This window comes from Amia ocellicauda, chromosome 1 (genome assembly GCF_036373705.1).
Source record: "Amia ocellicauda isolate fAmiCal2 chromosome 1, fAmiCal2.hap1, whole genome shotgun sequence".
Taxonomy (NCBI): domain Eukaryota; kingdom Metazoa; phylum Chordata; class Actinopteri; order Amiiformes; family Amiidae; genus Amia; species Amia ocellicauda.
Genome location: NC_089850.1, coordinates 62,021,465 through 62,048,972, shown reverse-complemented (window position 1 = coordinate 62,048,972; position 27,508 = coordinate 62,021,465). Strand labels below are relative to the sequence as shown.

The 27,508-nt window shown below is 46.0% G+C and overlaps 1 protein-coding gene across 1 annotated transcript in view; it reads left to right on the top strand.

Annotated features, from left to right (window-relative positions):
• Positions 1 to 20,964, top strand: part of ephb6 (eph receptor B6) — a 68,520-nt gene extending 47,556 nt beyond the window's left edge. Inside the window, exons 12-19 of the mRNA XM_066712402.1 lie at positions 2,060 to 2,115; positions 5,297 to 5,416; positions 10,897 to 11,177; positions 11,628 to 11,846; positions 12,377 to 12,526; positions 14,219 to 14,406; positions 17,711 to 17,866; positions 19,748 to 20,964. Of these exons, the coding sequence (XP_066568499.1) occupies positions 2,060 to 2,115; positions 5,297 to 5,416; positions 10,897 to 11,177; positions 11,628 to 11,846; positions 12,377 to 12,526; positions 14,219 to 14,406; positions 17,711 to 17,866; positions 19,748 to 19,853 (1,276 nt within the window). The 3' untranslated portion in view covers positions 19,854 to 20,964. The remainder of the gene's footprint in view (positions 1 to 2,059; positions 2,116 to 5,296; positions 5,417 to 10,896; positions 11,178 to 11,627; positions 11,847 to 12,376; positions 12,527 to 14,218; positions 14,407 to 17,710; positions 17,867 to 19,747) is intronic.
• Positions 20,965 to 27,508: the final 6,544 nt, after the last annotated feature.

The window sequence follows — 27,508 nt, the reverse complement described above, 5'->3', positions numbered from 1 at the left end:
AGGGAGTGCTCCTAATCTCAGCTCGTTACCTGTATAAAAGACACCTGTCCACAGAAGCAATCAATCAATCAGATTCCAAACTCTCCACCATGGCCAAGACCAAAGAGCTGTCCAAGGATATCAGGGACAAGATTGTAGACCTACACAAGGCTGGAATGGGCTACAAGACCATCGCCAAGCAGCTTGGTGAGAAGGTGACAACAGTTGGTGCGATTATTCGCAAATGGAAGAAACACAAAATAACTATCAGTCTCCCTCGGTCTGGGGCTCCATGCAAGATCTCACCTCGTGGAGTTTCAATGATCATGAGAACGGTGAGGAATCAGCCCAGAACTACACGGGAGGATCTTGTTAATGATCTCAAGGCAGCTGGGACCATAGTCACCAAGAAAACAATTGGTAACACACTACGCCGTGAAGGACTGAAATCCTGCAGTGCCCGCAAGGTCCCCCTGCTCAAGAAAGCACATGTACAGGCCCGTCTGAAGTTTGCCAATGAACATCTGAATGATTCAGAGGAGAACTGGGTGAAAGTGTTGTGGTCAGATGAGACCAAAATCGAGCTCTTTGGCATCAACTCAACTCGCCGTGTTTGGAGGAGGAGGAATGACCCCAAGAACACCATCCCCACTGTCAAACATGGAGGTGGAAACATTATGCTTTGGGGTGTTTTTCTGCTAAGGGGACAGGACAACTGCACCGCATCAAAGGGACGATGGACGGGGCCATGTACCGTCAAATCTTGGGTGAGAACCTCCTTCCCTCAGCCAGGGCATTGAAAATGGGTCGTGGATGGGTATTCCAGCATGACAATGACCCAAAACACACAGCCAAGGCAACAAAGGAGTGGCTCAAGAAGAAGCACATTAAGGTCCTGGAGTGGCCTAGCCAGTCTCCAGACCTTAATCCCATAGAAAATCTGTGGAGGGAGCTGAAGGTTCGAGTTGCCAAACGTCAGCCTCGAAACCTTAATGACTTGGAGAGGATCTGCAAAGAGGAGTGGGACAAAATCCCTCCTGAGATGTGTGCAAACCTGGTGGCCAATTACAAGAAACGTCTGACCTCTGTGATTGCCAACAAGGGTTTTGCCACCAAGTACTAAGTCGAAGGGGTCAAATACTTATTTCCCTCATTAACATGCAAATCAATTCATAACTTTTTTGAAATGCGTTTTTCTGGATTTTTTTGTTGTTATTCTGTCTCTCACTGTTAAAATACACCAACCATTAAAATTATAGACTGATAATTTCTTTGTCAGTGGGCAAACGTACAAAATCAGCAGGGGATCAAATACTTTTTTCCCCCACTGTACTAAATATTTGAATTAAATACATATACAGTGTTTCAGCTGTAAATTCCTCAAACTTAAGATGTAAATACTCCAACCGCCGACCTGCAATTTATTCATTAGGCTATACTGAATATTATATAGCCCACAATCTGGTCTTTGCAATACAATTAGTAATTGTGAAAGATTTACATGATTTTCATAAATCAAAGTACGTTTTACTTTTCATCCACAAAATTGCCAAGCACGGAATAAGTGGGCATTGCGAGGGACAAAACATGAATTATGTTCACGAAATGTGCATTTGAGGCACAAAATACTCATTGTGTGCATGAAATTATGAATGACACAAACGGCGCCCCATAGATTTGTGAGACCTCTGCACATGTCCAGGCTGTTAGTGCGACAAATGCGTTATGTGGGTTAGATGCATTTTAAATACTTTCATATGTCACCATGTCGTTTCTCTGCCCTGCTGCAGTGCTTACAGACAGACATTGTACACCAGTCGTCCCATCACTGCACAATTGGCCGCGGCTCTCAGAATCTCCTGCTCAACCAATCGGCGCTGGCTGACACACAGGACCGCAGAGACGCGCGTTGAGATTTCGGAGGAGTGCGCATGGGCTCTGTGGGCTACACTTCCCCAGAAACCCCTGCTCTGCGCAGAAACACATATGCATGTCTATGCAGAAGTATAAATCGGCCTTAAAACACACATTTTTACATTCATGAATATAATGCAAAATTGCCCTTCTTTTTTATTTTCAGTAAACGAAGGGAGAGTCCATACAGTGACCGACTGCAGAGGTACATTACCAACAGAGGTGAGTCAGTCTCTGTGCGTGTGGATCTGTCTGTGTCAGGAGTGTCTGTGGGGTCTGTATTAGGGTCTGTGTGTCAGGAGTGTCTGGGGTCTGTATTAGGGTCTGTGTGTCAGGAGTGTCTGTGGGGTCTGTATTAGGGTCTGTGTGTCAGGAGTGTCTGTGGGGTCTGTATTAGGGTCTCTGTGTCAGGAGTGTCTGTGGGGTCTGTATTAGGGTCTCTGTGTCAGGAGTGTCAGGAGTGTCTGTGGGGTCTGTATTAGGGTCTGTGTGTCAGGAGTGTCTGTGGGGTCTGTATTAGGGTCTGTATGTCAGGAGTGTCTGTGGGGTCTGTATTAGGGTCTGTGTGTCAGGAGTGTCTGTGGGGTCTGTATTAGGGTCTGTGTGTCTCTGTGTCAGGAGTGTCTGTGGGGTCTGTATTAGGGTCTGTGTGTCAGGAGTGTCTGTGGGGTCTGTATTAGGGTCTGTATGTCAGGAGTGTCTGTGGGGTCTGTATTAGGGTCTCTGTGTCAGGAGTGTCTGTGGGGTCTGTATTAGGGTCTGTGTGTCAGGAGTGTCTGTGGGGTCTGTATTAGGGTCTGTGTGTCAGGAGTGTCTGTGGGGTCTGTATTAGGGTCTGTGTGTCAGGAGTGTCTGTGGGGTCTGTATTAGGGTCTGTGTGTCAGGAGTGTCTGTGGGGTCTGTATTAGGGTCTCTGTGTCAGGAGTGTCTGTGGGGTCTGTATTAGGGTCTGTGTGTCAGGAGTGTCTGTGGGGTCTGTATTAGGGTCTGTGTGTCAGGAGTGTCTGTGGGGTCTGTATTAGGGTCTGTGTGTCAGGAGTGTCTGTGGGGTCTGTATTAGGGTCTGTGTGTCAGGAGTGTCTGTGGGGTCTGTATTAGGGCCTGTGTCTCTGTGTCAGGAGTGTCTTTGGGGTCTGTATTAGGGTCTGTGTGTCAGGAGTGTCTGTGGGGTCTGTATTAGGGTCTCTGTGTCAGGAGTGTCAGGAGTGTCTGTGGGGTCTGTATTAGGGTCTGTGTGTCAGGAGTGTCTGTGGGGTCTGTATTAGGGTCTGTATGTCAGGAGTGTCTGTGGGGTCTGTATTAGGGTCTGTGTGTCAGGAGTGTCTGTGGGGTCTGTATTAGGGTCTGTATGTCAGGAGTGTCTGTGGGGTCTGTATTAGGGTCTGTGTGTCAGGAGTGTCTGTGGGGTCTGTATTAGGGTCTCTGTGTCAGGAGTGTCTGTGGGGTCTGTATTAGGGTCTGTGTGTCAGGAGTGTCTGTGGGGTCTGTATTAGGGTCTGTGTGTCAGGAGTGTCTGTGGGGTCTGTATTAGGGTCTGTGTGTCTGTGTGTCAGGAGTGTCTGTGGGGTCTGTATTAGGGTCTGTGTGTCAGGAGTGTCTGTGGGGTCTGTATTAGGGTCTGTGTGTCAGGAGTGTCTGTGGGGTCTGTATTAGGGTCTGTGTGTCAGGAGTGTCTGTGGGGTCTGTATTAGGGTCTCTGTGTCAGGAGTGTCAGGAGTGTCTGTGGGGTCTGTATTAGGGTCTGTGTGTCAGGAGTGTCTGTGGGGTCTGTATTAGGGTCTGTGTGTCAGGAGTGTCTGTGGGGTCTGTATTAGGGTCTGTGTGTCAGGAGTGTCTGTGGGGTCTGTATTAGGGTCTGTGTGTCAGGAGTGTCTGTGGGGTCTGTATTAGGGTCTCTGTGTCAGGAGTGTCAGGAGTGTCTGTGGGGTCTGTATTAGGGTCTGTGTGTCAGGAGTGTCTGTGGGGTCTGTATTAGGGTCTGTGTGTCAGGAGTGTCTGTGGGGTCTGTTTTAGGGTCTGTGTGTCAGGAGTGTCTGTGGGGTCTGTATTAGGGTCTGTGTGTCAGGAGTGTCTGTGGGGTCTGTATTAGGGTCTGTGTGTCTCTGTGTCAGGAGTGTCTGTGGGGTCTGTATTAGGGTCTGTATGTCAGGAGTGTCTGTGGGGTCTGTATTAGGGTCTGTGTGTCAGGAGTGTCTGTGGGGTCTGTATTAGGGTCTGTGTGTCTCTGTGTCAGGAGTGTCTGTGGGGTCTGTATTAGGGTCTCTGTGTCAGGAGTGTCTGTGGGGTCTGTATTAGGGTCTGTGTGTCAGGAGTGTCTGTGGGGTCTGTATTAGGGTCTGTGTGTCAGGAGTGACTGTGGGGTCTGTATTAGGGTCTGTGTGTCAGGAGTGTCTGTGGGGTCTGTATTAGGGTCTCTGTGTCAGGAGTGTCTGTGGGGTCTGTATTAGGGTCTGTGTGTCAGGAGTGTCTGTGGGGTCTGTATTAGGGTCTGTGTGTCAGGAGTGTCTGTGGGGTCTGTATTAGGGTCTGTGTGTCTGTGTGTCAGGAGTGTCTGTGGGGTCTGTATTAGGGTCTGTGTGTCAGGAGTGTCTGTGGGGTCTGTATTAGGGTCTGTGTGTCAGGAGTGTCTGTGGGGTCTGTATTAGGGTCTGTGTGTCAGGAGTGTCTGTGGGGTCTGTATTAGGGTCTGTATTAGGGTCTGTGTGTCAGGAGTGTCTGTGGGGTCTGTATTAGGGTCTGTGTGTCAGGAGTGTCTGTGGGGTCTGTATTAGGGTCTGTGTGTCAGGAGTGTCTGTGGGGTCTGTATTAGGGTCTCTGTGTCAGGAGTGTCTGTGGGGTCTGTATTAGGGTCTGTGTGTCAGGAGTGTCTGTGGGGTCTGTATTAGGGTCTGTGTGTCTCTGTGTCAGGAGTGTCTGTGGGGTCTGTATTAGGGTCTGTGTGTCAGGTGTGTCTGTGGGGTCTGTATTAGGGTCTGTGTGTCTCTGTGTCAGGAGTGTCTGTGGGGTCTGTATTAGGACTAACAGTGTAGATGTCTGTCGTCAAGCTGTTATGATGGGAATGCAAGTTGTGTTATATGGAATGTCTTCATTCATAATAATAGGCTTTGCGCTCCCAATATGGTCACTGCATTCATAACACTTTTTTTGCTGGCTAGATGGCAGATATGGCGGTCTGTGCAGATGCAGTGTGAGCAGCTGTGGTACAGGAACTGCAGAGCAGACGAATCAAATATGGAGACAGTGTCATGAACATAGCTGATGTCTGGACATCATCAAAGTGCATCCTGGGAGTCTAAGTTTCTTATCAGCCCAAATGACACTCTCCCTCTTTCTGTCCCCTTCTCCATCTCCCTCCCTCACTCTCTCATCCCTCTGTCTTTCACTCTCTGCCTCTCTCTATAAGGAGCAGGGGTGAAGTACTATGTCGACCCCTCCACCTACGAGGACCCCAACGAGGCTGTCCGTGAATTTGCCCGAGAGATCGACTCCGCCCACCTGAAGGTCGAAGAGGTGATTGGCACAGGTAAGGGCACCGCTGTGCTGTGATTGGATAGTTTGCTGAATATAGAACTGCAACAATGAACAACTGTCTCTGTCAGTGTTGATGTACCTTAGTGTTCTGCTACACTAAACTCTCTCTCTCACTCTCTCTCTCTAACTCTCCACACACTCCCTCTCTCTCTCTCAAATTCAAATTCAAATTCAAAAAGAGCTTTATTGGCATGACAATGTTACACCCGTTTTGCCAAAGCAAGTACAGGGGGTTCTACTGCAAAACATAGACCAGTGCAGTGGCAATAATACTACATACATACGATACACACAAGTTTACAGACATTACATACATTAATATACATCGAACACAACATTTACAAAACTATTCTGCATGAATTGGTACTGTATATGTATACATAGTATACAGTGTCTTTTACAATGTCTCTCTCAGTTTGTGGCAGGTAAGCACATAGTCGGCAGCCAGCTCTGCTGTATGTTCATCCTCTCCTAACAGGATTTTTATTTTGCCTTCATCACTGAGCTCTTGGCAGCCTGTGACCTGGGCTGAGAGTTTCGGGAGGCGCGTGTCCCTGGCTGTGGAGTATTTGGTTCAGTGCAGCAGGAAGTGCGTCTCGTCCTCCATCTCCCCCTGCTCGCACTGTCCACACAGTCTCTTCTCTCTGGGCTTCCAGGTCTGCCTGTGTCGCCCTGTTTCTATTTCCAAGCTGTGGGCACTGAGTCTGTACTGGCTCAGGGTTTGTCTCTGTTTGGGGTCCTTCACTCTCACCAGGTACGGTGCCAGGCTGTAGTCCCTCTGTAGAGAGCGGTAACACTGCTGCTGTTCAGTTTCTGTGTGCCAGCGCTCCAGGTATTGTGCTCTTATGTTCTTGGTGATGATGTTGGTCCTGGTGCCCGCTGTCTGCCCACTGGGGCTGGTGTGGCTCTGCTCAGTGAGGGGCCTTGCCAGGGTACTAATGGCGCACTGTTTAGGGCCATGCTCCTGGCTCCGCAGTGCTGTGTGGCAGTAGGAGTGAGGGTGGCTGTTGTTGAGATGCACCCAGTACTTCAGTGCCCTCTTGTGCACAGTGAGCAGCAGGGGGAGGCGGCCCAGTTCAGCTCTGCATGCGTTGTTGGCTGCGCTCCTGTGCAGCTGGAGCAGGTGTCTGCAGAAGTCCAGGTGCAGGCTCTCACTTGGTTGTACAGTCGTTTTTTTATTGCATAAAAAGCCCTGCGTGCCTTTTCTTTCAGTGCGCTTATAGCTGCATTGAAGCTCCCTGATGCACTAATGTCCAGACGTGTGTGTGTAATTGGTTGTCTGCTGTACCGTGTTGCCATTTAGAAAGAATTGAAATTTCTGTGCCTGGTTCTTGGCTTTTTTCTGGAACACCATGATTCTGGTCTTGTCCAGGTTGGCTTCCAGGTGCCCAATCCTGGCAGGACTGCTCTAGTATGGTCAGGCTCTGCTGCAGCCCCTGCTGTGTGGGTTAGAGCAGGACCAGGTCATCAGCGTACAGCAGTAGTTTGACAGTGGAGTGGTGCAGAGTGAGACCTGTGTATTGCAGAGTGCTTTCCCATACTCTGAGAGGCTCTGCTGTGTCCACTTGTAGGAGGCAGTGAGGTTGAGGAGGCTGGAGGCCGTCTGCTGGCTGAGCTGTGGCTGGTCTGTCCTCTATGTACAGCACTGTTTGACAGTGGTCAGACAGGAAGCTTTGCTGCTTGACTGTAAATGCATTAAAAGTGTTTGGGTCCATGTCAGTAATTGCGTAGTCCACTACGCTAGTGCCAAATGCTGAGTTGTAAGTGCATCTTCCTAAGGAGTCCCCCCTGATCCAGCCATTGATGATGTACAGCCCCAGGCCTCGACACAGGCTCAGCAGCTCTTTGCCACTCTTATTGACCACGCTGTCGTAGCTGTTTCTCTGGCGGGTCACACTGCTGTGGTACCATGGGGCATTTCCAAAGCCATGGTTGTTTCCCTCTGTGGAGATGAAGTCAATCTCTCTGCCTGTTCTGGCATTGAGATCTCCACAGATCAGCACACTGCCCAGTGTCTGGAAAGTATGCTGCCTGTGACTGCAGAATGGGGAAGCTCTCAGGGTTGTAGTAGGGGGAGTCCGAGGGGGGGAGGTATGTGTCACATTGGGCTGAGAACAATGACCCTTTAATTTGTATCCACAAGTGCGTTTCTCCTCTTTTTACCGGGGTAATGAAGTGAACGAGCTCTTCTTTATACCATATGATGATCCCGCTGGAGTCTCGGCCCCGCTTCACTTCAGGGTTTTTGCGGGACGGCACTATGAGCTGCCTGTAGCCCACAGGACTGAGATTGGACTCATCTGCTCTGGTCCAGGTTTCATGCAGAATCATAATATCTACATTACTACATAACTATTTACAAAGTTTACGTTTACTATTTACGTAGCTGTGCTGCTGTGCTGGGAACTGCTGGGCGGCTCTTTCTGCCACCTGTGTCAGTGCCTTGGCCTCCACTCCCTGCAGGGTGTGCAGGTTGTTAGTTCCTGTGTGGATGAGGATGTGCTGGGGCTGGGTGGAGCTGGGCCTGTTGAGGATGTCCAGGGCTCGCTCTGTTGTAGGGCAGCGGATCTTGGTCACACGTTGCCCAGGGAACAGTCGTCTGCCATCCAGACACTTCCCATTGGAGTCAATGAGGATGACGATGTCCGCGCTGTGCTGAGCCTTGCTGGGTCACCTGGGGGCTGAAGCTGGTGGTGAAACTGTGTCCCTGTCTGTGTCAGGGCTGGTTGGCTGGTCTGCAGGCTGTGAGTTGGATTCCTCTCTTTCCAGTTCCTGAGTGGGTGTGCGCTCTCCGTCTCGCCTGTAGAGGGCTGGGTTGAGAGCTGGGTCCCTCTGTTGTGTGAGGGCTGGGCTGGGGGGCTGTGTCTCTTTCAGGCTGTCCAAGCTCTTTGCTCAGGTTCTTCACTTCACTGAGCGAGGCTCTCTTCTTCATCTCCTGTCTCAGTCTTCAGCTCTCCTTTCAGCTGCTCTCTGTCCTGCTGCAGCTCCTGTACACTCGCCCTGTGCTCATTCCTGAGCTGCACCAGCTCATCTCTCATCTGATGCTCGCTCCCCTCCTCCCTCCGGCTGCTCATTGTCAGTTCCCTGAACTCTGAAGTCCCTCTCTAGCTGGGACAGGCACGCTTTGATGGTGAGAGTGCTGGGGGAGGTTGGTGTTGTGGGGCTGTGGTGGGTCTCCCGTCTGGCTGGGGCTGTGTGAGCAGGGAGCTGCACTGATGTCATCTCATCGCTCTTCTCACTGGGAGGGGGGTCTTGGAACTTTGATTTGGCTAAAGTTTGAAGAGACTGGAAGCTCAGCTCAAATCTGTCCAGACTGCTCTCACTGCCTTGTATCAGCACAGAGCCATTGTTGTAGACACTTATACCCCGTTTCCACTAGCCACGTACAGTGATGGCGGCAGCTCTGATGCGAGAGATGCGCTAGAATCTTTTCACAAGAAGGACTATGTGTGAGTTTATCTTGGAAAGAGATTCATCTGGAGCAGTTATTATTTCACGGTGGAAAAGTGACACACAGGATGAATTGCTTGGCACAGAAAGGCATTTAAGAGTGTTTGAAGTATTAGTTTTCACAGGTAAAACAGAGACTGTGAAACAATTCACAATTGGTATTTTTTTAAATAATAGTATCTTTTAAGCCTGTATCTGCTGTGGTTAGGGAGACACATATTTTTTGCAAAGATTCCGGGAGTTTGGTTGCATATATGTGATGTTATAGATTTTCACAAATTATTCTGATGATTCACAAGTAAAACAAAGGCTGTGATAGAATTCACAATTGGTCCTCTTCATGTGAAAGTTGGTTTGAAAACGCTAGCTGTTGTGGTTTGGGAGATACAGACATTTATAGGCAATGTGCGTTGTGCTATTGATTTTCACAAATTATTCTGATGATTTACAAGTAAAACAAAGGCTGTGCAAGAATTCACAATTGGTCTTCTTTACATTGCAGTTGATTTGAAAACGCTAGCTATTATGGTTGGGGAGATACAGCCATTTTACGCATGGCTATGTGCACATGTGCGGTATGTTATTGATTTTCACAAATCACTCTTATGATTCACAGGTAAAACAAAGGTTGTGAAAGAATTCACAATTGGTCTGCTCCATGTGAAGGCGCTAGCTGTGGTGGTTGGGGAGATACAGCTCTTTTCATTCATGTCAGGTAGCGGGAGTCGAAAATCAAACTAGTATCAAATGTCAAGCTGACTTTACCATGGTGGAGAACCTCTGGATAATTAAATTAAGCTATATTGTCAGTGTTAATCGGATCATGGTACAGGGAGAAGTAACACTGTTATTTACGATGCGCTGGTAAACAAAATAAACTAGATGAAATTTTAAGTGATGTAATTTGTTTTATATATTATTTAAATGTGTCCCGGTTTCTACTTTTGAATATCTTGTATAATTTATACTATAAGACTGTGTTAGATAGCGTAAAAACATTTCAGCTCAAAGGTTACTGCACTTTAATGTTAGCGGTATTTCAGCCTCCAGTTTAAAACACTAAATCCCAGAGTGCCGAGCGTCCCAGATGTGGTTTGACTTCTGTGTCTCAGTCTCTTCCTGGGGCAGCTGGACCCACGACAGTGAGTGGAGACGCTGCGGCTGTAGTGTAGGTGCACAGATACGGCCCGGCCACGCTGAGGGGCAGTTGAACGTGGCCAGTGGAAACGGGGTATTATAGTCAGTATGATGTTGTCTGGGTCCTCCTCATCCAATACAGACAGCTTTCTCCCAGGGCCGATGCCTCTCCTGCACACGTGTGTAGTGCTGCAGGAATGCATCATGCCAGGCATCACACTGTGTGGTGTAGAAGATCAGGTTTGTCTTCACTTTGTTTTCTGTTGAGCTGAAATCAGCTACAAGAGTCTCTGGAAATTTTCTCAGCACATTTTCCTTGAAGTGTTTTCTGTCCTTTCCAGTCTTGGCCTCCTCAGGGTACAGGATTTCAAAGGTGTGTGAGCCCCAGGATGTGAGAGCTCCCTGCCATGTCTCCGTGCCGTCTGGAACACTGGTCTGACTGCATTCCTCAGCTGGGAAACTGCCGCTCTCCATTTAGTACTGTAGTTTGATTAGCCTTTTCTTTTTTTTTTTTTTTTTCCACACAGAGCTTTAACGATATAAATTGTAATTCGAATGTGTCCTGTATCAGGTTATTCTTAAGCTTTTTATATGTATATATCTATACTGTACATTTATTAAGGAAGAAGCTTCTCTGTTTGTTTTCCTTAGTTCCCTTTAATCCTTGTGTTCCAGTTACTTCCTTGTTTTTCTTTTTTCCATTTTAGAATTTCCTTTTTTTTTTTTTTTTTTAGGAATTTATCTTCATTGATGCAGCATGTCTTGTGTTCACTGCATATGTAATAATTTTTCACAAATTAGCTAATTTAGTAAGTAAAAAAGTTGAAAAATTAGGAGCTCATCTTAATAGATGTTGCTCCTCTCTCTCTCCCTCTCTCTGTACAGATCAATTTGGGGAGATACAGAGGGGCCGCCTCAGAGCTCCGGGCCGAGGTAGCGGGGCCGGGGGTACAGGGGTGGGGCCGTCGGATGTGTGTGTGTGTGTGCGGACCCTGGGGGGCGCGGCCTCAGAGGGGGCAAGGCGGGCCTTCCTGGCAGAGGCGGGGCTCCTGGGGCAGTTCGACCACCCCAACGTCCTGCGGCTGGAGGGGGTGGTCACCCGCTGCCCACCCCCCCGGATCATTACTGAAATCATGGACAACGGGCCCCTGGACGCCTTCCTCAGGGTGAGTGACTAACAGACTCATGACACTCACACAATCAGCTAGTCAGTGTGTCAGTCAGTGTGTCTGTCAGTCAGAGTTTCAGTCATTCAGTGTGTCAGTCAGTCAGTGTGTCAGTCAGTCAGTGTGTCAGTCAGTGTGTCTGTCAGTCAGTCAGTCAGAGTTTCAGTCATTCAGTGTGTCAGTCAGTCAGTGTGTCAGTCAGTGTGTCTGTCAGTCAGTCAGTCAGAGTGTCAGTCATTCAGTGTGTCCGTCAGTCAGAGTGTCAGTCAGCCATTCAGAGTGTCAGTCAGTCAGTCAGTCAGCCATTCAGAGTGTCAGTCAGTCAGTGTGTCAGTCAGTGTGTCTGTCAGTCAGAGTTTCAGTCATTCAGTATGTAAGTCAGTCAGTGTCAGTCAGTCAGTCAGTCAGTCAGATTGGTCAGTTCACCCCTCACCTCTCTCTCCCCCGCAGGAGAACGAGGGCCAGTTCAGCGTTCTGCAGCTGGTGGGTATGCTGCGGGGGGTGGGGGCGGGCATGCGCTACCTGTCCGAGCGCAACTTCGTGCACCGCGACCTGGCGGCGCGCAACGTGCAGGTCAACGCCAACCTGGTGTGCAAGATCAGCGACTTCGGCCTGTCCCGGCTGATGAGGAACCAGGAGAAGAGCATCCCCACATACACCGCGTCGCTGGTGAGCCGGAGAGGAGCTGTGCATGTGTTGTAAATGTAATGAATCTGGAAAGATGCTGATTGTCTTGAGAGGTGTGTAATTAGCGTTGCTCACTACTAAAACCAATAACAGTGTTTTCAATGGCTTAGGACCATAAACTGGAGTGTGGCTTGTTTGCCTTGTTATTAATATCTTAGGAGTTCACCTGATGCATCATGGGTAGGTCCCAGATAATATATACTTTTTTTTTCAAAACTCACGTCAGTTTTACAGGTGAAGTATAATTTTGTGTTCATTTTGTGTACACTTATTCTTGTGAGTTTGGCAGCAGTCCCTCAAGCGCCTGATTGTACGCTTTGGACATGTAGGACATCAAATCAATGCACTGATTTCATCACAGTTCAGTTCAAACTTATTCAGACACTGTACTGTGATTTACAGCCTGTAGATAAAGTGTGGGGACCGCTGTAGGTTCTGAGTCAGATTTAGTTCTGGCAAAGCAAACATCATGGGAACAGTACTCTCTCTCTCTCTCTCTCTCTCTCTCTCAGGGCACTAAGATCCCGGTGCGCTGGACGGCCCCGGAGGCCATCCAGCACAGGAAGTTCAGCTCGGCCAGCGACGTGTGGAGCTTCGGTGTAGTCATGTGGGAGGTGATGTCATACGGCGAGCGGCCATACTGGGACATGAGCAACCAGGAGGTACAGAGAGAGAGACAGAGAGGAAGGTGTTAATGTAGTATTGTGTCCAGTCAGTCAGTCAGTGTTAATGTGCTGTAGTGTCCAGTCAGTCAGTGTTAATGTACTGTAGTGTCCAGTCAGTCAGTGTTAATGTGCTGTAGTGTCCAGTGAGTCAGTGTTAATGTGCTGTAGTGTCCAGTCAGTCAGTGTTAATGTACTGTAGTGTCCAGTCAGTCAGTCAATGTTAATGTGCTGTAGTGTCCAGTCAGTCAGTGTTAATGTGCTGTAGTGTCCAGTCAGTCAGTGTTAATGTGCTGTAGTGTCCAGTCAGTCAGTCAGTGTTAATGTACTGTAGTGTCCAGTCAGTCAGTCAGTGTTAATGTGCTGTAGTGTCCAGTCAGTCAGTCAGTGTTAATGTGCTGTAGTGTCCAGTCAGTCAGTGTTAATGTGCTGTAGTGTCCAGTCAGTCAGTCAGTGTTAATGTGCTGTAGTGTCCATTCAGTCAGTCAGTGTTAATGTGCTGTAGTGTCCAGTCAGTGTTAATGTGCTGTAGTGTCCAGTCAGTCAGTCAGTGTTAATGTGCTGTAGTGTCCAATCAGTCAGTGTTAATGTGCTGTAGTGTCCAGTCAGTCGGTGTTAATGTGCTGTAGTGTCCAGTCAGTCAGTGTTAATGTGCTGTAGTGTCCAGTCAGTCGGTGTTAATGTGCTGTAGTGTCCAGTCAGTCAGTCAGTGTTAATGTGCTGTAGTGTCCAGTCAGTCAGTGTTAATGTGCTGTAGTGTCCAGTCAGTCAGTCAGTGTTAATGTACTGTAGTGTCCAGTCAGTCAGTGTTAATGTGCTGTAGTGTCCAGTGAGTCAGTCAATGTTAATGTGCTGTAGTGTCCAGTCAGTCAGTGTTAATGTGCTGTAGTGTCCAGTCAGTCAGTCAGTGTTAATGTGCTGTAGTGTCCAGTCAGTCAGTGTTAATGTACTGTAGTGTCCAGTCAGTCAGTCAGTGTTAATGTGCTGTAGTGTCCAGTCAGTCAGTCAGTGTTAATGTGCTGTAGTGTCCAGTCAGTCAGTCAGTGTTAATATGCTGTAGTGTCCAGTCAGTGTTAATGTGCTGTAGTGTCCAGTCAATCAGTCAGTGTTAATGTGCTGTAGTGTCCAGTCAGTCAGTCAGTGTTAATATGCTGTAGTGTCCAGTCAGTGTTAATGTGCTGTAGTGTCCAGTCAGTCAGTCAGTGTTAATGTGCTGTAGTGTCCAATCAGTCAGTGTTAATGTGCTGTAGTGTCCAGTCAGTCAGTCAGTGTTAATGTACTGTAGTGTCCAGTCAGTCAGTCAGTGTTAATGTGCTGTAGTGTCCAGTCAGTCAGTCAGTGTTAATGTGCTGTAGTGTCCAGTCAGTCAGTGTTAATGTGCTGTATTGTCCAGTCAGTCAGTGTTAATGTGCTGTAGTGTCCAGTCAGTCAGTCAGTGTTAATGTGCTGTAGTGTCCAGTCAGACAGTGTTAATGTGCTGTAGTGTCCAGTCAGTCAGACAGTGTTAATGTGCTGTAGTGTCCAGTCAGTCAGTCAGTGTTAATGTGCTGTAGTGTCCAGTCAGTCAGTCAGTGTTAATGTGCTGTAGTGTCCAGTCAGTCAGTCAGTGTTAATGTGCTGTAGTGTCCAGTCAGTCAGTCTGTAATGTCACTCTATCAATCAGTGATACAGCCCCCCATCTCTGTCTCTCAGGTGATGAACGCAGTGGCTGACCAGTACCGGCTGCCGGCCCCCCCCGGCTGCCCATCCCCGCTGCATGCACTCATGCTGGACTGCTGGTCTCAGGAGCGGCGGGAGCGGCCGGGGTTCGACAGCGTTGTGTCCACGCTGGACCGGCTCATCCGCCACCCGTCCACTCTGAAGACCGTCACCACCACCAGGTCAGGCAGCCGGGGGGGTGGGGGAGTACAGCTCATGTGGTACAGTGGGACAGCTGGGCCCATTAGAAACAATGGGCACCAGTGAGCCTCTATTAGCGCTTTTCCACTGACAAAGAGCCAGTGCTGGAGCCGGAAGCGGGGCTCAGCCTGGTATCCAGCTGATCTTTTTGGGAACGAACGCTGACGTCACTGGAAGTGGGCGTTCCCAAGCACGGAGTAGAAGAGAAACACAGCGATAATAATCAGCACCGAGGCGACTGCGTCTTTAAACCCTGTTTAACATCACAATCAAACTCATTCCGCGTCTACACAGCACAGATACACTGTAAAAAACTAAACAAAAAAACGCGGGATCACACATGTAGCAGAAACGAAAACTATACGAATATGCTAAGATAACTCAGCCTTTTATTTGTATTGATTTTTATTGATGCATTAAGGGATTTACACCGATTCGCTATTTCAGACACTTCTACTGTATTGAATAAAATACATGCATTCGTCACCGCGCACACAGTTCATTATGAATATACTTGTATGAGTGGATACATTTTCATTCATTTTGTGGCATATTTTTACTTTTATTCTTGTTTAATAAACAATGACTATAGGCTATCCTATTGATTATGGATGCGGCTGTTTTGGGGGTGTTTGCGGCGCAGTCGTGGCAGATCAATAACCTGTCGGATTATCTCAGGTGATGTTAATTTTTTTGATGGGAAATTGTGCTGATTGATGAAGTCTGGGATGATGGTCCAAATCACTGTTGCATTGTCCCTGTTGCCAGACACACAGCGATGCGCTTATGTGTTGAAAGTCGCCCTGGATAAGAGCGTCTGCTAACAAATACATAATAATAATAATAATAATAATAATAATAATAATAGTAATCCATTGTCAGCACTGCTGACAGCGCATGACTGTAACAGATCTTACTGTGTATTTGATCTTCTCTTACTGTACAATATGTATGTTTTGTGTAATTCGCCCTGTGCTAAGAAAATTAATTTATTCATAAATTATTAATCATGCGCAAACCAACCCGGGACACGTGACTCGTAGAGGCGCTGGATTTGGTGTCACAGCGGAGCAGTTCATTAACTAACAACATTTCTGTTCAATCTGTATCCGCATTAACTCTCCATCATTATAATAATCTCGCTGTAACACGTCTTTCCTTTCACGGAAGCTGCGCTCAGTCGTCTCTCATTGCTGCCATTTGCCAACTCCTAACTAGTTACTGACCTGTGAGACATATTGTCTCTGTAGTGTCTCTGACAGGCCGCTGTTCGCTGCTGATTTCGCTCATTTTTAATAAACTCTCCTGACTGCTCGTCTCTGCCGGCATTTTAAACATGGCGGCTGAACTCCAGCCAATCACTTTGTGTGGAGACGACTTTACCCGCCCCGGCCGTGACGTCACTGCGTCGTAGGTTCCAGAAAAAGCGGCTCCGTGCGGCCGGGAGACGCGTCTCCTGCGGGGAAAAGCAACAAATGGTTCCAAATTAGGCACCGGCTCCGAACTGGCACCGGCTCCTTGTCGGTGGAAAAGCGCTATATGATCACCGAACTGCAGTTAACATGACCGGGGGACTCTGAGAGCCACCGGCCGCTGAGACGTACCATAATCATTGTTGACAAGATGGCTGCCATTTCATTAGACTCAATACACCTGAACTATATACACTGGTCAAAGTATCAGCCCAGCATGGCGGCCAGCACATATTACACACTAATGTAATTACAGTATGAAAATAATAAAATAAACTACTACTACTGCTACTACTACTCCTCCATCTTTTACTTCCTCCTACTTACTTTGTCTCTTCCCATTCTTATTACTGTCTCCAACCTGGGAGACTGTGAAGGTACAAAATAAGTATTTTACACTAAATCTTAATATCATAACTGCTGCTACTCTCCCTTTGTCTCACAGTGTCGTGTGTTCCCAGCCTGTGCACAGTGACCTCTTAATGGTTACACATTTATTTTGATGCAAAACAATCGTTGTAATGACTTATAAGAGTGGTTTATGGAGATTGAAAGACATTTGGGTGGGTACATTTGTTTATTTTGGGGTGTTGGAACTCATCTAGGGCTATTCCCATTATTTCTTATGGATATCAATTCCCTTATTTAGTTGTTTTGAAAATTCGTTGCAATCTTCAAGAACACATCCCTGGCGGTTTTCAAGGACCCCCTGTATTTTCAAAGTATTCAGGTTTAAGAACATAAGAACATAAGAAAGTGTCCAATCAAGAGGAGCCCATTCGGCCCATCGTGCTCGTTTGGTGTCCATTAATAACTAAGTGATCAAGGATCCTATCCAGTCTGTTTTTGAATGTTCCCAAATTGTCTCTTCAGCCGCATCACTGGGGAGTTTGTTCAGATTGTGACACCTCTGTGTGAAGAAGTGTCTCCTGTTTTCTGTCTTGAATGCCTTGAAGCCCAATTTCCATTTGTGTCCCGGGTGCGTGTGTCCCTGCTGATCTGGAAAAGCTCCTCTGGTTTGATGTGGTCGATGCCTTTCATGATTTGGACTTTTAAATGTTTAAACTATTACATCATTTGAGAAATCTGCAGTTAAAAAAACAATGAGGGTAATTTTGTTTTCCGATTTGGATTATTCTTCGCAAATTGTGGATTACCCTGCTACGGTGAGTGCTACTTTTAGTCTGTGCATGATTTAGTTTGTATGATTGTGTACTTAATCATTTGTATCCTGCTTTGCAAATTTTTCAGTTTTATGTTATACTGTAGTTAGTATTTTTAAAATCCAATACCTGATAAAAAGGTCTGGACTGACTGTGACAGCTAATCAGGGTTAGCCGGTGTGGAATTAAGCATTGGCACTGATCATTTTAATGTTATTGTCCTGGGCATCATCCCCAAACACTTCTCCTCGCGAAAAGGTTCACAAAAATCTGTCATGCAGAAATATTTACGTGTAGGTGGGACTGATGCACCTCATGTCTCTAGCGCTGCGTCTGTCCAGGCTGGAGGACTCGGAATGGGTGGCCATGTCGTCTGCAGTGTTTATGTTGAGTCTCAGCAGCTCTTTCTCTCGGTGAGTCTTGTGACCCATCCAGAGGATTAACTGCAGTTCTCTGAGCGCCACCTGGTGACTTTAACCACAGTGCACTGATCACAGGGGCTCACCGGTGGATCCAAAGGTGGATGACACAACGTCCCCTTTGTGGACAACAGGATTGGAGAAGCAGTGGCTTATGGCAAATGTAGTTGTTCTGGTGATTGGTTCTTACAACTCCCCCTCTCTCTCCGCCTCCCCCCATCGCTCTCTCAGGCCCTCCCAGCCCTTGCTCAGCCACGCCCCCCCGGATTTCTCAGGCGTGACGACGGTCTATGATTGGCTGGAGGCGATCAAGATGGGCCGTTACAGGGAGGAGTTTAACAGGGCGGAGATCCACAGCCTGGAGGCTGTGGCCAGATTGACCCTGGAGTGAGTGTGTCTGTGTGTATGCATGTGTGTCAGTGTCTGTGCATATGTGTGTGTCTGTGTCTGTGTGTATCTGTGCGTGTGTGTCTGTGTGCATGTGTGTCTGTGCGTGTGCATCTCTGTGCGTGTGTCTGTGTGTGTGTGTGTGTGTGTGTGTGTCTGTGTGTGGGTCAGTTTTGTGTTTTTGTCAGTCAGTCAGTGTTAATGTGCTGTAGTGTCCAGTCAGTCAGTCAGTGTTAATGTACTGTAGTGTCCAGTCAGTCAGTCAGTGTTAATGTGCTGTAGTGTCCAGTCAGTCAGTGTTAATGTACTGTAGTGTCCAGTCAGTCAGTCAGTGTTAATGTGCTGTAGTGTCCAGTCAGTCAGTGTTAATGTACTGTAGTGTCCAGTCAGTCAGTGTTAATGTGCTGTAGTGTCCAGTCAGTCAGTGTTAATGTACTGTAGTGTCCAGTCAGTCAGTCAGTGTTAATGTACTGTAGTGTCCAGTCAGTAAGTGTTAATGTACTGTAGTGTCCAGTCAGTCAGTGTTAATGTACTGTAGTGTCCAGTCAGTCAGTGTTAATGTGCTGTAGTGTCCAGTCAGTCAGTGTTAATGTACTGTAGTGTCCAGTCAGTCAGTCAGTGTTAATGTGCTGTAGTGTCCAGTCAGTCAGTGTTAATGTACTGTAGTGTCCAGTCAGTCAGTGTTAATGTACTGTAGTGTCCAGTCAGTCAGTCAGTGTTAATGTGCTGTAGTGTCCAGTCAGTCAGTGTTAATGTACTGTAGTGTCCAGTCAGTCAGTGTTAATGTACTGTAGTGTCCAGTCAGTCAGTGTTAATGTGCTGTAGTGTCCAGTCAGTCAGTGTTAATGTACTGTAGTGTCCAGTCAGTCAGTCAGTGTTAATGTGCTGTAGTGTCCAGTCAGTCAGTGTTAATGTACTGTAGTGTCCAGTCAGTCAGTGTTAATGTACTGTAGTGTCCAGTCAGTCAGTCAGTGTTAATGTACTGTAGTGTCCAGTCAGTCAGTCAGTGTTAATGTGCTGTAGTGTCCAGTCAGTCAGTGTTAATGTACTGTAGTGTCCAGTCAGTCAGTGTTAATGTACTGTAGTGTCCAGTCAGTCAGTGTTAATGTGCTGTAGTGTCCAGTCAGTCAGTGTTAATGTACTGTAGTGTCCAGTCAGTCAGTCAGTGTTAATGTGCTGTAGTGTCCAGTCAGTCAGTGTTAATGTGCTGTAGTGTCCAGTCAGTCAGTGTTAATGTACTGTAGTGTCCAGTCAGTCAGTCAGTGTTAATGTGCTGTAGTGTCCAGTCAGTCAGTGTTAATGTACTGTAGTGTCCAGTCAGTCAGTGTTAATGTGCTGTAGTGTCCAGTCAGTCAGTGTTAATGTACTGTAGTGTCCAGTCAGTCAGTGTTAATGTGCTGTAGTGTCCAGTCAGTCAGTGTTAATGTACTGTAGTGTCCAGTCAGTCAGTCAGTGTTAATGTGCTGTAGTGTCCAGTCAGTCAGTGTTAATGTGCTGTAGTGTCCAGTCAGTCAGTGTTAATGTGCTGTAGTGTCCAGTCAGTCAGTCAGTGTTAATGTGCTGTAGTGTCCAGTCAGTCAGTGTTAATGTGCTGTAGTGTCCAGTCAGTCAGTGTTAATGTACTGTAGTGTCCAGTCAGTCAGTCAGTGTTAATGTACTGTAGTGTCCAGTCAGTCAGTGTTAATGTGCTGTAGTGTCCAGTCAGTCAGTGTTAATGTGCTGTAGTGTCCAGTCAGTCAGTGTTAATGTACTGTAGTGTCCAGTCAGTCAGTCAGTGTTAATGTACTGTAGTGTCCAGTCAGTCAGTGTTAATGTGCTGTAGTGTCCAGTCAGTGAGGTTATACTGTATTTATTACCCTCCTCTCTCTCGCTCTCTCTCAGGGAGATCCAGACAGTGGGTGTGACTCTGCTGGGTCACCAAAAGAAGATCCTGAATGGAGCCCAGCAGCTACAGCTGCACCTGAGCCAGGGACAGATAGAGGTGTAGAGAGGGAGAGCGATAGGGGAAGGAAGAGGGCAAGAGAGAGGGAAGTGTATTGGGGGGTCAGAGAGAGGATGACTAGTCCAGTGGAATAAAATATACATATTCCTGTAAAAGGCTCAGACTGTGCCGAGATGGGTGTGACTGCAGCGCGTCATCCTCTGCTCCGGCGGCATTTCGCACTGTGACTCTCTCCCTCTCTCCCTCTGTCAGGCACACACTCACTAAAAGTGCAGTGCTCATGTTTACTGTCACTTATATGGCGTCCCACTTTATTCTGTCAGTCAGCAGAAATCACATTTCCACTGCAAAGGAACCTGTTCTCAGCACAGTGGTGCATTGTGGGTAATGTATTCCATTAATGCCACACAGAAACAGGAAACAAAGACTACATTTCCCATCTCCCCTTTGGTACATCTGTGGGTCATGTAACTTGTGTTAAGCAAGTTTTTCTAAAAAAAAATCGGAGAGAGAAGGAAAACTAATGTACCATCATCCTCTCTGCCATGTAGCCTCTTCCTAACTCAGTGATGCATTGTGGATAATGTAGTTTTCCTTTGAGAGGGCTATACCAGCCAGGCTGTATAGAAATCAGGGAAGATAAAGAGTACATTTTTCATCATCCCTTGGCACACAAAAGCACTTGTTCACACAGTGATGCATTGTGGGAAATGTAGTTCTCTTTGGGGGTGCCACTGTCAGCCCCTACAACCATAATCTCCATTGGAAAAGAGACAAGGGGATAAAGACTACATTTCCCATCACGACTTGGCACACAAACGTACTTGTTAGCACAGCGATGCATTGTGGGAAATGTATTGTTTCCCCTTGACCAATATGAAGCGGAGGGGCAAGTGACAGTTACAAAACAAGTCAATTCTATTATCCGCTACAATTGTAAAGACAATCAGCTTGTTTATATTTGATTTTTATGATCAATATTATTATTATGATTATGTTTATTATTGTTATTATCGTTATTATGACTCACGTTGTAAGTTTTTGTGGGAGTGGTGGGAGACACTGTGTATCGCTGCAGGCTGTCCAACTTTGTACAAAAAATAATAAATACAAAATTTTAATAAAAAAAATAAATAAATAAAAATGTCAACAGAGATACAGCCTTGACTCAATGTCTGTGCCTCTGTGTTTTTGTATGTCTCTCTGTGTGTGTCTGTCTCCGTGTCTCTCCGTGTGTCTGTCTCTCTGTATGTCTGTCTCTGTGTCTCTCTGCATCTCTCCGTGTGTCTCGCTGTGTGTCTGTCTCCGTGTCTCTCCGTGTGTCTGTGTCTCTCTGTGTGTGTCTGTCTGTGTCTGTGTGTCTGTCTCTGTGTACGTCTGTCTGTGTCTCTCTGTATCTCTCCGTGTGTCTCGCTGTTTGTCTGTGTCTCTGTCTGTTTCTGTCTCTGTGTGTCTGTCTCTCTGTATGTCTGTCCCTGTGTCTCTCTGTATCTCTCAGTGTCTCACTGTGTGTCTATGTGTCTGTCTCTGTGTCTCTCTGTGTGTCTGTGTGTTTGTCTCAGTCTGTGTGTCTGTCTGTGTTTCTCCGTGTGTCTGTCTTTCTGTATGTCTGTCTCTGTGTCTCTCTGCATCTCTCTGTGAGTCTCGCTTTGTGTCTGTCTCCGTGTCTCTCTGTGTGTCTGTCTCTGTGTCTCTCTTTATCTCTCTGTGTCTCTATGTGTCTGTCTCCGTGTCTCTCTGTGTGTCTGTGTCTCATTCTGTGTGTCTTTTTGTGTCTCTCTGTGTGTCTGTCTCTCTGTATGTCTGTCTCTGTGTCTCTCTATCTCTCCGTGTGTCTCACTGTGTCTGTGTCTCTCTGTGTGTCCGTGTGTCTGTCTCTCTGTATGTCTGTCTCTGTGTCTCTGCATCTCTCCGTGTCTCGCTGTGTGTCTGTCTCTGTGTCTCTCTGTGTGTTTGTCTCTCTGTATCTCTGTCTCTGTGTCTCTCTTTATCTCTCCATGTGTCTCACTGTGTGTCTGTGTCTCTCTGTGTGTCTGTCTCTCTGTATGTCTGTCTCTGTGTCTCTCTGCATCTCTCCGTGTGTCTCGCTGTATATCTGTCTCCATGTCTCTCTGTGTGTCTGTCTCTCTGTATGTCTGTCTCTGTGTCTCTCTGCATCTCTCCGTGTCTCGCTGTGTGTCTGTCTCTGTGTCTTTCTGTGTGTCTGTCTCTCTGTATGTCTGTCTCTGTGTCTCTCTTTATCTCTCCGTGTGTCTCACTGTGTGTCTGTGTCTCACTGTGTCTGTGTCTCTCTGTATGTCTCTCTGTGTGTCTGTCCGTGTGTCTGTGTCTCTCTGTCTCTCTGTGTGTCTGTGTCTCTCAGTCTGTGTGTCTGTGTCTCACTGTCTGTGTCTCTCTGTGTGTCTCTGTAAGTCTGTGTCTCACTGTCTGTTTCTCTGTGTCTCTCTGTGTGTCTGTGTCTCACTGTCTGTGTGTCTCTGTGTGTCTGGGTCTCTCAGTTTGTGTGTCTGTGTCACTGTCTGTGTCTCTCTGTGTGTCTGTGTCTCTCTCACTGTCTGTGTATGTGAGTCCATATTCAAAACCGCATACTACTCTACTACATACTGCATAATACAGAAGTTGCCTCTTTAAAACTCCAATGGTGTAGCTTCAGCAAATGCAAATGTGAGGGGGGATGCATTGTGCCTTAAAATCTACAAAATGCGACAAATAGCAGATCTTGTAATACTGTACTGTAGACTTTCGTTTAGTATTAAGGAGATATTGACAATTTTAGCACATGGTCATGGTGTTATTATAAGTTACAGAATTTTGAAGAGAGTTTGAAGAAAACTTCACAGGAGAAAACAGTATTTGAACTTGGTTCATGTGATGACATTTATACAAAATGAAACCAGATGCAGGGTTATCGGTGGCTACATCTACGTGCAATTCTAAGAGTGTTTTTGTGACCCAGGATACGATAAGACAGATTGTAATTGTTCCATAGGGTGCACAACTCAGGCGAGCCCCCCGTTTACGAAGACAGCAATACCGCAGTGGAGGTCCAAATGGTATCTGGCATATTCATGAAGAACTCCAAGTAGGTCTTCTTCAACTCCCCAATCCTGGAGAAAATCAGCCATTATCACTATTAGTCATATAATTTCCCCATCATGAGCCATACATATGCAATCCACGGTATTGCTTCCTTACACTTGCCTGTCTTTCCTCTCTAGAAAGGGGCTGTGTTTATGTCGCACTATCGAGTTTTTAACTCAAAAGTTCAAGTTTATACGTCGAAATTTCAGTTTACATTTTTTTTTTTTTAACATTCTTTCTATGTATTTTTGTACATACTGCAGCTATATACTGATTTTCTGACTAGTAATTAGTACAGTATGCAGTATGAAGATTAATGATTCAGTGTACTATATATGTCATGTGACCAAAGTGAAGCATGCTGGGATGCAGTATTCATTGCAGTGAGCTCTGGTCGTATACTGCATATTTTGGCGAATGTAGCACGCCATCCAGGTACTTTTACCATACGACAAATTAATTTACTATGTCTAGTATGGATACTGCATAGTACTGAAATGTTGGAATGTAGTATGTGTAGAATGGTAGTGTGTGGTTTCGAATACACCCATTTTTATATGTGGTCCCCCAATTTTAGGGTCTCAAAAGTAATTGGACAAACTAATATAATCATGAATTAAATTGTGAGTTTCAATACTTGGTTGCAAATCCTTTGCAGTCAATGACTGCCTGAAGTCTGAACCCATAGACATCACCAGATGCTGGGTTTCTTCCCTGGTGATGCTCTGCCAGGCCTGCACTGCAGCTGTCTTTAGTTCCCACTTGTTCTTGGGGCGTTTTGCCTTAGAAATCAAATCAAACCATTCAGAGAGAGCAAAAACATTACGTGTGGCCAAATTTATTACATTCTTAAAAAGAAAGAACGCACTGGTGAGCTCAGGAACACCAAAAGGCCCGGACAACCATGGGAAACAACTGTGGTGGATGACAGAAGAATTCCTTCCCTGGTGAAGAAACACCCCTTCACAACAGCTGGCCAGATCAAGAACACCCTCCAGGAGGCAGACGTATCTGTGACAAAGTCAACGATCAAAAGAAGACGCCACCAGAGTAAATACAGAGGGTTTACCGCAAGATGGAAACCATTGGTAAGCCCCAAAAACACGAAGACCAGATTAGAGTTTGCCAAAAAATATCTAAAGAACCCTGTACAGTTCTGGACCAACATCCTATGGACAGATGAGACAAAGATCAGAATGATGTACCAGAATGATGGGAAGAGAAGAGTATGGAGAAGGGAAGGAACTGCTCATGATCTGAAGCAGACCACCTCATCTGTGAAGCATGTTATGGCATGCTTTAAAACTCATTGGACGGCGCTTCACAGTGCAGATGGACAATGACCCGAAGCATACTGCGAAAGCAACCCAATACTTTTTTAAGGTGAAGAAGTGGAATGATCTGCATAGAGCAGCATTTCACTTGCTGAAGGGAAAACTGAAGGCAAAACGCCCAAGAACCAGCAGGAACTAAAGACAGCTGCAGTGCAGGCCTGGCAGAGCATCACCAGGGAAGAAACCCAGCATCTGGTGATGTCTATGGGTTCAGACTTCAGACAGTCATTGACGGCAAAGGATTTGGAACCAAGTATTGAAACTCACAATTTAATTAATGATTATGTTAGTTTGTCCAAATACTTTTGAACCCCTAAAACTGGGGGGAACAAATATAAAAATGGGTGTAATTCCTACACCGTTCACCCAATTTGGATGTAACTGCCCTCAAATGAAAGATGACAGTCTACACTTAAAGCACTTCTTGATTGTTTCCTTTCAAATCCATTGTGGAGGCGTACAGAGCCAAAATGATGACAATTGTGTCACTGTCCAAATATTTATGGACCTAACTGTACATTCTAGCTTGATAAAGGCAGAGCGGGCAGTGGAAAGAACTGAAAAACTGCATGAGAAATGTTGGGGCTATTCAGAGCTGGGTTATTGTAACACGGGGGAAAACCAAATTTGAAACAGACATGCAAGAAAAATTATGGATCCCAGAGTGCTGTAGGCATATTCATAATACTATATACATGTTTTAACTGTCATTAAGAGTAAGTTCTGCCACGTTAGCTACAATCAGTTCGCAACAAAGCCCGCAGGCTGCGACAGTGTATTTCACCCTGCTAATACACATGGCACACAGGGCAGATGTAAGCAACACAAATGGGCACTTTTAATTACGAAACTGCAAGTTTAAATTTCCCCCAGAGAAATGACAGTGGAAAAGATCTGGGGTACTTACTTACTGTCAATGTAATCGGGATCATGAGGGAGAAGTCATACACATCTGTCATTTTTGTAAACGTTGTTAGAAAAAGGACAGAAACTAGATGTAAGGGCAGCAGATATCTGGAAATTAACACTTTTAATTTTAATATTGGAAATCCGGTCAGTCTATCAAGTGGAAATCTTCCAGACATTTTGTAGAAACTTTAACTAAAAACAAAATGGAATAATTACATAAATACATAAAAGACTAGTCATCACAAAAAAATTAATAATTATTTTTTAATTGGATGCATACAAATGATTACATCAACTATTAAATGTCTACTGTAAAATACAGTGCAGGTATTTTGCAGTTAACATGGTGTTATAATCTTTATACATCCAATTTAAAATGATTTTGTTTGTGTTTGTTATTTTTTTTACAATATTCCAACAACAATCCACGATCTCGGCCTGTGACCTGTGTGACGTATTTGTGACTGATTTAATGCTCTATCCAACTCACAAATATACGAGTGCTAACTCGCAAATATGCAATTAGTGATTTGTACCTGCATTAACAAGTACAAATAATTTTTACACATATTCATCTTTTTGACAGTGATCTCCCTCCATACTAATCACCTGTGTATCGCTCTCTTATTCTTCATTTTTGTGACATTCTGTCTTCACAGCACTCTGAAGACAAGTTTACAATATTATTATCATCATCATCATCATCATCATCATCATTATCATTATCATTATGATTCTAAGTGTGCCAGTGAGCTGCAGTTCCTCTGCTCTCTTTGTTTCTCAATTTATCATCATCATCATCATCTTTATTATTATGATTCTTGCCCTTCACATAGAATGAAGGGCTGCCCGAGCTCATGTCCTTCTATCATTCCCGTTCTTCTCCTCTTTTTCCCACAGAGAATGAATAGATTGCACACAACTCCCCAACCTCCCCACTCCACAATCCACTAAGCCCTCCCCATCAAAATGGGATGGGGGTTCCCTTTTTCTTTTTTGAGCCACTGATCCCCACATTGTCTCTGCATGTCCCTGGTCCAGTACATTACAGTCCAGTCCAGTCCAATACAGTCCAGTCTAATACAGCACAGTCCAGTACATTACAGTACTGTCTGGTACAATACAGTACAGTGTAATACAGTCCAATATTGTCCAGTACATTACAGTCCAGTCCAGTGTAATGCAGCCCAGTTCAGTGTAATACAGACCAGTTCAGTATAATACAGTCCAGTGTAATACAGTCCAACATTGTCCAGTACATTACAGTCCAGTCTAATACAGTCCAGTCCAGTCTAATACAATATTGTCCAGTATATCGAGGCCCAGTCTAATACAGTGCAGTCCAGTGACAGTAAGCAGGACAGTCACCATTATGTCATAGCTACACAGAAATAACTATGAGGTCTTTGGTAAATGATGGTGTAAGTGCCCTCCTGCCTAATCCACTAATGAGAGGGTGAGATCTGTGTCACTGACCCCAAAGACACAGAGTGACACAATACCCGTGTGTGTGGGGGTGGGGGGGGGGGAGAGAGGGAGGTGTGAGTGTCCAAAGTAGATATTTACAGATTCAATATTCAAGAAACACTAAAGGAGAGAGAGCATACACTGAGTACATTAACACTACTACACACAACAGCACATTCACACTGACTGACTGGACACTACAGCACTTTAACACTGACTGACTGACTGGACACTACAGCACATTAACACTGACTGACTGGACACTACAGCACATTAACACTGACTGACTGGACACTACAGCACATTAACACTGACTGACTGACTGGACACTACAGTACATTAACACTGACTGACTGACTGGACACTACAGCACATTATCACTGACTGACTGGACACTACAGTACATTAACACTGACTGACTGGACACTACAGCACATTAACACTGACTGACTGGACACTACAGCACATTAACACTGACTGACTGGACACTACAGCACATTAACACTGACTGACTGGACACTACAGTACATTAACACTGACTGACTGACTGGACACTACAGCACATTAACACTGACTGACTCACTGGACACTACAGCACATTAACACTGACTGACTGGACACTACAGCACATTAACACTGACTGACTGGACACTACAGCACATTAACACTGACTCGTTTACTCAGTAGTACACACACCCACAGAAGCATCATTCCAGCTCATCTCGTTGTCACGGTCGGTGTCGTGTTGAGGGGATGTTGGGTGTCCATTAAAAAGGTCGCAGTCAGAGTCAGGACAGACTTGCGGCAGCCCCGGACCCAGTGCTACACAATGACACAACGCAAATACATGCACTGCAACAAATATACACAAAATAATAAAGATTGTGTATTGTGTGTAGTAGTAGTACT